General features: G+C 41.5%; 1 protein-coding gene across 3 annotated transcripts in view; it reads right to left on the bottom strand.

Moving 5' to 3' along the window:
- The window catches only part of actn1 (actinin, alpha 1), a 68,718-nt gene extending 59,938 nt beyond the window's left edge, over positions 1-8,780 (bottom strand). For 2 of the 3 annotated variants that reach the window (XM_084044008.1, XM_084044007.1), the window contains exon 1: positions 8,293-8,779. In XM_084044008.1, the coding sequence (XP_083900134.1) occupies positions 8,293-8,427 (135 nt within the window). In that variant the 5' untranslated portion in view covers positions 8,428-8,779. Of the gene's footprint in view, positions 1-8,292 lie in introns of all 3 variants that reach the window. The other variant, XM_084044009.1, reaches the window with a different exon arrangement.
- Positions 8,781-12,359: the final 3,579 nt, after the last annotated feature.

Raw genomic sequence — 12,359 nt, forward strand, 5'->3', positions numbered from 1 at the left:
TTCTCCATTATATAATTAGAATCAGAAACACTATACACACTACACAGTATATCGTTGCCGTAGGGCAGAAACCAAAACAGTTGCTTTTCAAGAAATGGAAATAATAACCTGTGTTTCTGGATCCAAAGTAGTTATTCTTTAGTCACAAGCTCTTGAAATATTTAAATATTCATATTTATAAAAACAAAAAAATGATTTAACCTCTTTAAACCTGGCCTCACTATTTTGGGAGGCAAAATTATTAAAACTTTTGCAAAAATAGCAGATCTTCAAGCTCACATCACGTTACATCATGATATACAGGACAGGACCTGCCTAATAGTGCCGAAGGACAGATTGCAGCATGTACCGCATTTACCGATGACACAGATAGCCGAAAAAGCTCACAACTAACATTGAGGATGTACTGGTTGGTGCAATGAGAGGGTGAAATACCAAGTCAAAATTAGATAGCATGAGAACTGAACTCACCAGTTTCAAGGTTATTTGGAAATCTTACATTTCATTTTGGAAATTACCAGCCAGTCTGTCATTTGGTTAACAAAAAAGTCAGTTTTCTGTCCAGCTTAATTCATCGTCAAAAATACTCCCATCAATCTCTCATGTTGCGGAAGAGACTGAACAATACACTGTCCCCTCAGGGACGAGTCACTTGTGCTTGTGCTACTCAGTGATAGGTTCTCAAATGAAGGGTTACAATACACCTCAGAGTTTGTGACTAATAGACCTTCTAGGGACCCTGAACAAGATTATATAACACAGTCATTAGACACAGGTCAGTGCCTTCTGAGTGACCAAACATCAGGGAAGATCTTCAGGGTGCAAACGTAGAGGGTTTTCCAGCTGACTGAAAGCTTCTCATTAGCAACAGATAATTAGATGCCTTGGTTAATTACTAAACATTGCTCCAATTAAACCTTGACCATGTTTACATGGGATTGCCTTTCAGTGAGCACGAATGGAGGGCAGAGTAAAAAAAGATAATGTTAAGAGAGAGAGAGGGATACGATAGTGAAAGAAAGACAGAGAAAGAAGAAAATGGGAGATGGCAAAGAAATGATGGTACAAAGAGCTACGGCTGAGTAGAATAACACCACCCAACCAAAATGCTGATCTTTTTTGTCACAGTAAAATCCTCAAAGATAATTTAGTGTGTATGACTGGGAAGTTTGCCTACTTTACCTGCCTCTTAACTCCTTTATTAAGTAGCCCAGCATTATTACCTCCACCATCGACCCCATTTTATTTGTTTGCTTGTAAATGGTAACATAAATGGTAAATGGTGCATTTTACATAGCGCTTTCATCCAAAGTGCTTTAGTTTACAATGTGCATTACATTCACCCATTCATTTCACACACACATTCATACACCGACGGCAGAGGAAACCATGCAAGGCACCAACCTGCTCATCAGGCTCAGTGTCTTGCTCACACTTCAACAGTGACACAGGGGGAGCATGGGATCGAACTGGGAACCTTCCGATTGCCAGGTGGCCGCTCTACCACCTGAGCCACTGCCGCCCTGTCTGTCTGTCCGGATTTTCATGAAACTTGAAACAAAATGAGTTCAGTAGGCTGACCCCTTTTGGGTTGAAACAGTCAAAGCGAGGTCAAGGTCACAAACAATGTCACAGTCAAAATCAAGAACAGATGGGAGGATGTTTATGAAATTAGGTTGGCATGATCAAGTAGGTTGCATGGAAGAGATTATTAACTTTTGGGTCAAGAAGGTCAAAGGATTGCACAAGGGTGAGGCCAAAACTGCATAATGATTATCAATCGAATACACAGATAGACAGCCTACTACTGATCATCTTTCCAAGTTTCATGAAAATCCAGTCCTGCATTCTCGAGTTCTCTGCTATGTGGACAATAAATGTGCATGTTAAAACAGATCTAGGTTACAACCCACGCGTAGTGGCATACACAGCCGTCTTCAGCGGTTTGTGCTCAGGTCATGTTGACCTGAGCCGTGTGGCACACGTAAACCCCTTTTGTGACAGGCTGTATAGATACTCTAAGGGCCTTTCAGGCAAGGCGTCAAAGCGTGACCCCATCTATCAGAGCAAACGAGGCAGGGCCATGACAGCGTGACCAGGGCAGGATGATTGGAAGAGGGGAAGATCCTATTGGGATTTATGACTGCACTGTATTAGCTATGACTTGTGAATTGTATTCAGACATCTTGTTCTGCTCGGATGTCTCCAGAGTCCAGACTGAGTATTTCAAGGTTTTAATTCCCCCCCAAATAAGCCTCTTATATAACTGTATCTTGTATATTGACAAATGGCCATTCTGTCCTTCCCCTATGTGTCCTTACAACACATAGGGGAATGTCAAGGCAAAAGTATTCATAACATGAGTAAATATAACAATAAATATAATATATCCATATTACTTTATATATATGGGGAACATGACAGCTATACTACTATGTATCTTTTTACAGTATTTTTAACGTACAGTATAGTAAAGTATAGTAACTAAGTCAAGCCCCCCATTGACAAAACAATTGCACTTTACAGAATATTCAGAATAGTTTTATAGAATTGTGAATACAGAATAGTTTTATAGAATGTTTTAGATTTTGCTTCACAAATTATCTAAAAAGAAATGTTATTATAAATGACATTACATTTTCAGAATGAAGTTTTCATCTGTCCTCACGCTCATTTGAAACGAGCAGCAACTGTTCTGAGTGATGAGTTTGGAGAGATGGATAATGAAACATCTCCTGCTGTGAAGCCATCAGTAACTAATTATCTGACAGCATCTCAGATTAATCGGTGGAGACACAAGTCTGGTGGGGTGTTCTTAGCTTGCTATTTGCTAAGTATGTATGCCTTTTTAATGCATATGCATATAGTTGCCCAGTACAACCACAATCTGCTACTGTTGGCCGCGGCAAGAATTTAATCCATGGACCTACACAAAAGACCAGAGGAGATGAACATCCGTTTATTGGCACAGCCGGCCAATAAGCCAGCATCATCTTATCACATGACAATAAATGCATGTGACTAATCATATTAGGGGTGTCTAGTCAACAGGACCAACAGTAGCAACTAGGGAAAAGCGGCAGGGTTCAAGACAGGCCCCCAAAGTCAGACGGCTGGGTGAAAAAAAAAACATCACATGACACAGCAACACAGCCTATTGGATATGGAAAAATGGGACAGCAACTCATTATTCAGTGTGCAGTCATGTTTTATGGAGTGAAAAGAATCAACATTTCAGCACATAGCGCCTTTGCCGGGGTTTGAGAGCAGAGCTGCCTGCCAGAGAGTTGGGCAGGTCAGAGGGAGGGGGATTCACTCTTTTGACATTCCTGCCTTTGTCACCAATGGCCTTTGACTCTGTTCTTCTTTTGTCTGAAAGATGGCTGCCAATGCAGACAGCACAGCACTGCTGTCAGGCCAAAAACTACGCATATATATATATATATATATATATATATATATATATATATATATATATATATATATATATATATATATATATATATATATATATATATATATATATATATATAGTTTGTCATTTTTGTTATTCATGTTTAATGAATGTTTTGCAGGGAAGCAATTAAGTGAAGAACGGCTGTTTTCTTAATTGCACTCATGTTTTTTTTAAATAATTATACAGTGCTGACTTTATTTATCGTCACATCACAGGTTTACAGGTGTAAATAATTTGACCCACTTCTTTACACCTGTAAACCTGAGACAAAGTTGAAGCTGTCTTAAATGGCTTAAGGTTGACAAATAACTCTACACATCATATGAAGACCATGTGATCCCTTCAGTTCAACTAACAGGAAAGAAAAACACAGAATTTGCTATTTTTCATCAGCAGGGTGAATCGTGGGAAACTAAGAAATGTGATGACAGGAAGCATTCTATCAGAAGCACCTCATCTCCTGAAGTAATCTCTCCCGCTCCAATTATGCAATCTGGTAAATGTGAGTGAGGTGTACAGTAAAATCCTGTGTTTATTTGATTCTGATTTCTGAGTGTGAAAATCAGCCCAAATGGACCCGTAAATGAACACTGAAGATTTTACTTAGGATGACGATTCTGACAGTTGCCGCTAGCGACAGCCAGACCCTGATTAGTGAAGAGGGCTGGGTAGCAGCAACAAGGGTGACAACTGCCTAGCCTAGCCTAAGTTTGCCTGCAGGGTGGATTAAATGAGTGCTGCATCCAGATTTGTCTAGAGAGAAAGACACTGCTACGTGAGTGTGGATAGCTGGTCTTTTTTATATTTTTTTCCCCAAAAGAAGAAGTCTATGAAAAATATGGTACTTTGTGTGGTCATTAATAAAAACATGATATAAACTAAACTAAAGTCAACACTTTGTGCTGCCTTGCCTAAAAGGTCCTTGTGGAGTTTTGTTTTTGTTTTCTTGAGAGTAGCCGTACAACTCTTGGCACAGAACCTGTAATGCTAATAGAATGGGCGTACTTTTTGCCTTCCATTATTTTCCTTCTGTCAGTGGCACACATTTTTATAAAAAATGTGCTTTATCAACCCTGGCTGCTTTACTCTGAGACTCACAGGGACGAACCAAAAGTGTATGGCAAAAACAAATAAATAAATAAAACGTATCGAATCACAGAATCAATTAGCCTTAACTGTGTCCTGTCCAGCAAGGCTTGAGCAAGGGAATGTGGCTGCTTATGTGTATGTATATGTGGATGAGGTAGGGGTGAGGTCGGGGGAGTGTGAGCCTAAGGTATGTAGGTGGGGGAGGGGGGGGGGGGATTAAAAGGTACAGCTCATGTCCTTATAAGGACAAGCTCGGACAAATTATCCAAGGCAGTAAACACCTGCATGCAGCGTCACACATAAAAACAGGAAGGAGCCTGGAACTCAGGGCCCTGCATGAGTGTTATACGATGGATATTATGATATGGACAGTAGCACACAGTGTATGTGTTTGTGTGCCTGAGCACAAGTGTATGGGGGGGGGGGGTGTAGAAAGTAGTGAGAAAAAGAGGAGAAAGGCCTATGTTGTATGAATTGGAGAGACAGAGGATAGAGTAGGAGTAGATGTGTAGTATGTGTACTGTACTGTACTGTACTGTTTGCAGTTGTATATGTGAATGTGAAAAGCTGGGGTCATTTTATCGCAGAGTTAAATGGTTACATTGCCTAAGAATAGTCTTTTAGTACAATTAAAATGCAACAGATTTGTATTTGTATTTTCAGCTTTTTTCAAACAATGCTTCTCCACAGTGGTTCTGAAAGCAATATAGAGGCAGCTGGGTTTGGAAAGACATTAAGATTGCAAGATAAGAGGGAATGAGTGCCTTTATGGGGTCAGGTTAAGACTTGCGTTTGGCACAAAATATTTTCAGGACTCCCTCAATAGCATTATGCAGGTGTGACCGACTGCAATAGTAGAAAGCCATGTAAAAATTAATAGAGAATTTTGAATTGAAAAATGTGTAAAATGGGAAAGCAGCTCATTTCAGTGTCAATTCACATTTTAGGTTTTCATCGTGAAATTCAGGAGAAAATGCTTAAAATATTAACCGCTTACAACTCCTACTAGTACTAGCTAACCACTATTGTACCATGAAATGACAGCCAGTTTGGCTAAATGAGCCTCTAGGCTAGTGGCATGCATAAGCAGACAGGCACCTTGATCTCAAAGAAAAAGAAGGGGGAAAAAGTTCAAATGTGGCTTGGTTGTACAAGCAGAGGTAACAGTATGTTCTTCTGATTTTAGAATACATGTCAAAATATGAAACAGATTCAATGAACATCAAAGGGCCTCTGTGTAATTAGTCTTGCATAGCCAGACGATAAGAGATCTCCGATCATCTGGCTACGCGAGACTACTGAGTAATCTGCCCATCAGTAGAAAACCTGTGTAATGAAGCCTGGAAAGGAATGTGGGTGATTGTGCATGTGTCTGCATGCTCGTGCGTGTGTGTGTGTGTGTGTGTGTGTGTGTGTGTGTGTGTGTGTGTGTGTGTGTGTGTGTGTGTGTGTGTGTGTGTGTGTGTGTGTGTGTGTGTGTGTGTGTGTGTGTGTGTGTGTGTGTGTGTGTGTGTGTGTGTGTGTGTCAATCAACTATGCTCACCCTTGGGCCTAAGGCACGAGCACATTGCCTGCCTGGCCTGCCAGGAGTTACTATCATCCCTTTCAGCCTGCCACCCTATAATTGTCTTTTTTTTTTGTCTAGTCAGAGCACAACACACCCACTTGAGAGCACTGCTCTCTTTGGATATGAGCGAATACAGCACCACTTGTGTCTCCAGGGTGTTCAGGCAAAGAGGGTTCATACTTATGTATCAGCGGCAAGGATCAATGGGGAATTTATGCGCTCATACTCCCTCTGTTCCACTCATGTGAATTAATAGCAACTTCTGCTGTTTCTGATCCACGCTGGAGGGGATGTGTGAACTCTCGATGTCTTGCCTGTAAAAACTATTAGACTTAAGTGTTACTATTTTCCTAAAGTCTGTAATCCTCCTCTTTGTCAACATGATGTTCAAGAGCTCGCCTTAAGCATATTTACACAAGTACTTCTCATACTCAAAAAGCACAAGAGAAGCAGCTTCTTCGAACTGTAGTGTGTACTACTACTGGGGTCGCTTGGTCCATTGAAGTGTGACTCCATCTGCTCCATCTACACTACAGTACGCCTCAGTCAGCCCAGACTTTGGCATACCTTACAGACCGGTAGCAGGCTGGCGATGACATAATTCAGGAAACTAGAACCCGGAGCTTTCAAAGTACAGCTACAAAAAAGAAAACTGGGGAAAAGTTTTTCCAACAGCAGTGAGAGGGGCCGATTATTACCATTTTTGGGCACGCTCGCTCCCATGCAAGCCCAGCCCAAACCACAGTGCTTACTCAGATTCCATGGAGTTTTCTTCCCCCTTCTTTTTTTTTTCAAAGTGTTCTAAAGTGTGGGAGCATCAAGCGCGGGTTAAAAGAAGAATGTAACACCCATTCTCCAAATCAGCCATTCATTCTATCTCATGAAAAAAATAAAAAATAAAATAAATACAAATAAAAAGCAAGTTTAAAAAACATGGAACTGACACACTGAGACAAGGTAATGTCATGTAAACTAAATGGTATCTCGCATGGTCCCTCCTGCACAGTAAAATCCTCACTAGTATTAGCTCAGTGTACAAAATGTGAAGGCTACATTTTGTACACAGTACACTCATATTATGTTTGTCAGTCACTCAGGAGGATCTTATAGTGGGCCCAGTGGGCACTGGGCAGCCACACTGCCCGGTGCCCAGGCGTGCTTCGGGCATGAATAGGAATTAATTAGCAGCACGAGAATCGACAAGTGGAAACACCAATCAAGAGGTCTTGTGTGACACCCAGTAGGTGATCAGAGGTCTTGTGTGTGACACCCAGTAGGTGATCCTATAATCCACGTCGCAGCGTTAAACAGATGACAGGAGGGGGGCATCATAATGGGACCAGCAGACACAGACCGTACGCAGTCAAGCGCGTGGCTGACATCTGTTGCGCTATAGGGAGGTGGGCGTATTGTCCCACTGTGTCCCATTTCAATCGTTTTTTTGTCCCCCCCCCCCCCCCCCCCCCCAAAAAAAAAGATGACGGGTGGGACCACCACCATAGCGTGTATAACTGCCAGTAGAGGATATTTCATAAGGCAACAGGATATGTGTAATAGTCTGTGTGTTGTTCTTAGATGGCTGTGATGACACAGACCACACGGTTGTTAACATACATTTCTAGACTACAAAAGTTTTGGACTATTATTCCGGCATAATTTGTGCTTTAACAGCCATCTTAGGTTATAAAGTAAGCTAGTTAGTAGCCTAAATAAAAGTGAAGATCCAAGTAACAAACATCCCTCAATTACTGCTGGTAGGCTACGATGAATGTGCATTCTGAGTATTGCCCCTAAAGTGACTGATATTAAAGCTGAATAGTGCCAACTAAGGCAGTGGTTCTAAGACTTTTTCGCATCAAGGACCCCCAAATTGATACGTTAAGCCCACAGACCCCCATTTGAAAAGATATGCCAAGGACTCAACCATTTTAATTTGTTGGGGGTCCCAATCTACACTGTAGAATCATCATCAGTGTAATTTAACTCTGAGAGTGTACACATGGATTTGTAAACTCTCAGAGTTACAGTAAAGGGTCAATTTGGTTCCTAACTATTAATTTGGCTGGGGCCCCCCTAGAACCCCCTCAAAGACCCCTGGGGGTCCCCGGACCCCACATTGAAGACCCCTGAACTAAAGGGATTGCTGCATTGTTGTGAGCCAGGAGGCACTTCAACGCACCTTTCTCTGCTGCTTCTCCCACGCAGGGTCCAACAGCAGATCCCGGTCCCAGTCATCTTCTTGTTGCATGTAAATGCCGTCTTCATCATAACACCCACCATCCATGTTAGCGTATATCATCTTCTTCTCCTCCATCTCGTATTATTATTCCCCCTGTTCCTTTGGTGGTGAGGTGATATTATAACAGCAATAAGCCTCCACGCATTCAAGACGGTCTGCTTGGTTGTGGATGAGATTAACGGTTGAACCGTTAGGTTTCACCGTTGTGTCTTCTTGACTGACTTGGTTTTCTCCCTCAGTCTCCCCTCACCTTCACAAGAAGCTCCAACAACCTCCTCGCTGCCTTTCTCTTCTTTCCACCCGTGTCCCGTGGAGTGGCTGAACAGTGAACGGTAAAGTGAACGGTAAAGCTGAAGCTCCGATGGAGGAGGAGGCAGGTCTACCGAAGAAGCGACACACGCACACATTCATACACACACGGACACACGGACACACACGCACACACACACACACACACACACACACACGGCCGCAAAAACTTTGCTTCAAAGAAATAAACCAATGGCAAACGGGAGATTCTGGTTGGACGCATTAGTGTTCCGAAGCCCCGCCCCCTAAACGTGGATTGGCTCCCTTTGCTGTCAGTGTTTGGGCTTAGCTTAGTGCACTGTTTCCCATACAGTGGGTCGGGACCCATATGTGGGTCGCGGACCGTTTGTTATGGGTCGCGAGTAAATATCTATTTCCCGCCCCATATCCTACTTTTTTTTTTTTTTAAGATTTTAAACAAAAATATAAACTTTTCATCAATTCAAAACAATTCCAACATTTTTCATTTTTCCAAAAGTATTTGATAAATAACATCTAATCATTTCCAAAAATAAAAAATAAAAAAAGTTTAAGTAGTAGTGAAAATAGCCAATTGCTGATCTGCTACTTTCACTAGTTTTGCAAACGTCTAATTCCTCTTTTTGGTCTTGAGCTAAAACGTTTGGGCACCACTGTAGGTTGACTGCATAGGTTGACTGATCCAAATATCTGGCAGTTTGATTGGATACTTAGGCTTATTCTGTTACAATTATTCTTTTTGTTGGTTCGTGTAACTATAACTGTGCCAGTGTGCCTAACTGTGCCATGGGATAGCCTAAATACGACATTTATCCAGCATGGCCTGCTAGTTCATCAGTTTCTGAGCCCTATATAAATAATATATATTTTTTAAATAGCAGTTGCTGCAAATACAGTTCTGATGGAGAATGTTTTCATTCGAATAATAGTTTGACAGCATGACAAACTTGGGGTGATAAAGCTACCTGCTTTATACTGCTTTATGCTTGTTGTCACACATTCCAAGGTTAAGGTAAGAAGGTGTGTGTGTGTGTGTGTGTGTGTGTGTGTGTGTGTGTGTGTGTGTGTGTGTGTGTGTGTGTGTGTGTGTGTGTGTGTGTGTGTGTGTGTCTTTGGAATCGAGTTGGAATCAGCACTGTGACAGGTCATGTAAACATTTTCCAGCGCTGGCCAAGTTTCTCAGCCTTGTAAGGTAAACGCACTCACTAAAACTCTCTCTCACACGCACGCATACACGCGCACGTTGCCACGTCGGCTTATTATAAGCTTCTATTTCTGTAAAATTGCTTTTAAATATTGTTAGTTGCGGGTTTTTGGGCTTGCTTCCAAATGTTGTTTAAACCAGTGGTTCTTAAACATTTTCATGTCAAGGACTGACACATTTTTTTTTCAAGATTATTTTTGTCTTTAAAAAAATAAATTAAAAAAATAGCAGATCTACAAGCTCTGCTATTTACAAGTAGCGTAGTTTTTGGCTAGTTTTCATAGACCTGGTTGCTTATTTCCCTCACAGAATCTGGCAACGCTGACGCGCACACGCACGCACACACTCGCTGACACTAGGAAATATGCCGACACGGGATAGCCCCGGCTGACAGTCAAGTCAAAACTAGAGCGCTCTTCCATATATGGCCAAACTTCCAAGAGTGAATGTTTGGGAAAGTGATGTCACGCACAGGGAGCAGACTGCCTGCCAGCTCACTGACTGGTCCCTGCTGAAAGAAGCCATACTGCTAACAGCAGGATGCGACTTCCTCGTAGAGAAGCAGTGAAAGCATGCAGACAAAAAAGGACACCGTTATTATTATTAATGAAAAGGAACGTGGAAACTGGAAACATAAACAGTTTTTTTTTGTTAAAATGGAAAATATCTGGTGGTTTTGCATGGCCAAGCCAGCAGCATTTGTTTTGTTTTCCACAAGCCAACAACTTTACATCAACTTCGTCTTATTCAGCAGAATCCCAGAATAACTTTGGACAAGTCAGAGGTGCAAAATTGTACAATGTGCTCAATGCTGTTTTCTTGAGGCATGGGTCATGTGAAGAGCCCAGGGCACAGGATTGGTGTTTGGCAACATACCAAGGTATTCCAAACATGTTGGGAGACAAATTCCTAAGTGGTTATCCTTGCTTTTAGACTTAAGCCAAGTAGGCCTATGGGATATAAAGGGAAGAGAAATGAAAATCCTATTGCTTTATTCAAGAGTGCATTTCCAAACCACCAAACACTTCAAGGAGAAAAGCTTTACCTGCCGACTGCTAATCATTCCATCACTGTAAAATGTAGGGGAAACAACTCTATAATGTAAAGGAAAACATATTGTGAGTAGTGTAGAAGCAAAGAAAGTAAAGTTCTATCACAATATACATTTGAGCTCAAAATTAATTGTGTGCCTCCAGCATCCCAGTGCTGACATAAATAGCATTTTGAGCAAAACATCAAGCAAAAAATGTAAATGTGCGTTCAATCAACAGTCACTGACTTAAGAATGTGCAGAGAGGATAGCATGGTTATACTCCTTCAGGTGATGTATAAAATACATCAACATTCAGAATGACTGCTATACTAGCGACTTTACCCAACAGGCACACTTGTGTCAAATGTAAACAATCCTGAAACCATACACTGTGCACTATTTGAATAGGTCTCTCAGGGGAAGCAAGGGGGTTAAATGAAGTATGCCCATTTCCTGTAGATAAGTGACCGCCCTCACACAAAGTTCTCTCTGAACCACACCAAGTGGTTGGGAAATTATTTTGACAAGAGAGCAGTACAAACAACTCGATAACCCCAAACTACATGTCTGTTTGCCCTCAGATTACCACTTCACCAGTACTCCAGGAGGAAATGATGCCATTCACTTTTTGTTTTTGTCTTTCGCCCTCTATCTGTCTCGACAACCACTGGCGCATACCCTTTGGTATGGTCTGGCCCACGGTGACAGAAGAGTTTCCCCGGGTTCCATGGGTTCTAAAATGGAGACCGTCTAGAAGGCGTGACACCCTATGACATCATGCATTGCACGATCATAACACCGTTGGAGGGAATCAGAGTTCTGTCTGACTGGGCGTGGCTTCCTATCTGCTCAGAAGATACTAAGACCATTTATGGCATTTCAGCACTTAATCAGTCAGCATTTGGTGCACTTTTGGGATGCGTCAGTTCTAGGTAGCCTGTAGTTCCATCATTCCTAGGCTGGGCATTTGTGTTTTTCTGTAGTTGTAACCATTACAAAATGTCAAATTCATCAGAGATAAACTCTTGGAAAAAGGTGGCTCCTGCTTTAACAAAAAGTGACAACTAGCATAAAACTCACTATCACTCCTGATTAACCACATGAACCTAAGCATCCTTATTCTGGGCATGTCATAATAGGCTTAACTTCAAGTCACTTTAATATTATTGAACTTATCAGCTGTCATTAGGCTTGTTTTCACATCAAATGGCATTTCTGTTACTAAAATGGGAATGCAAAATTTTGTAACAAAGTATTTGACTAATGGAGTGACTGTTACTATTTAGCTTGTCTTACTGCAAGGACTTAAATCTCCCATCAGCCTAGGTTCGGTCAATAACCCAGCGGTTTTCAAACTTTTTGTGCCCAAGGCACACCAATAAGCAAGTCAAAATAATAAGGAACACCTGTATTTAGAATGTGTGGAGGACAAAAAACAAATTACCCAAAATAGGGATACCAGGTTGAAAGTCGTTGATTATT

Source organism: Gymnoscopelus microlampas, assembly GCF_963454915.1.
Source record: "Gymnoscopelus microlampas genome assembly, chromosome: 20".
Classification (NCBI taxonomy): Eukaryota; Metazoa; Chordata; class Actinopteri; order Myctophiformes; family Myctophidae; genus Gymnoscopelus; species Gymnoscopelus microlampas.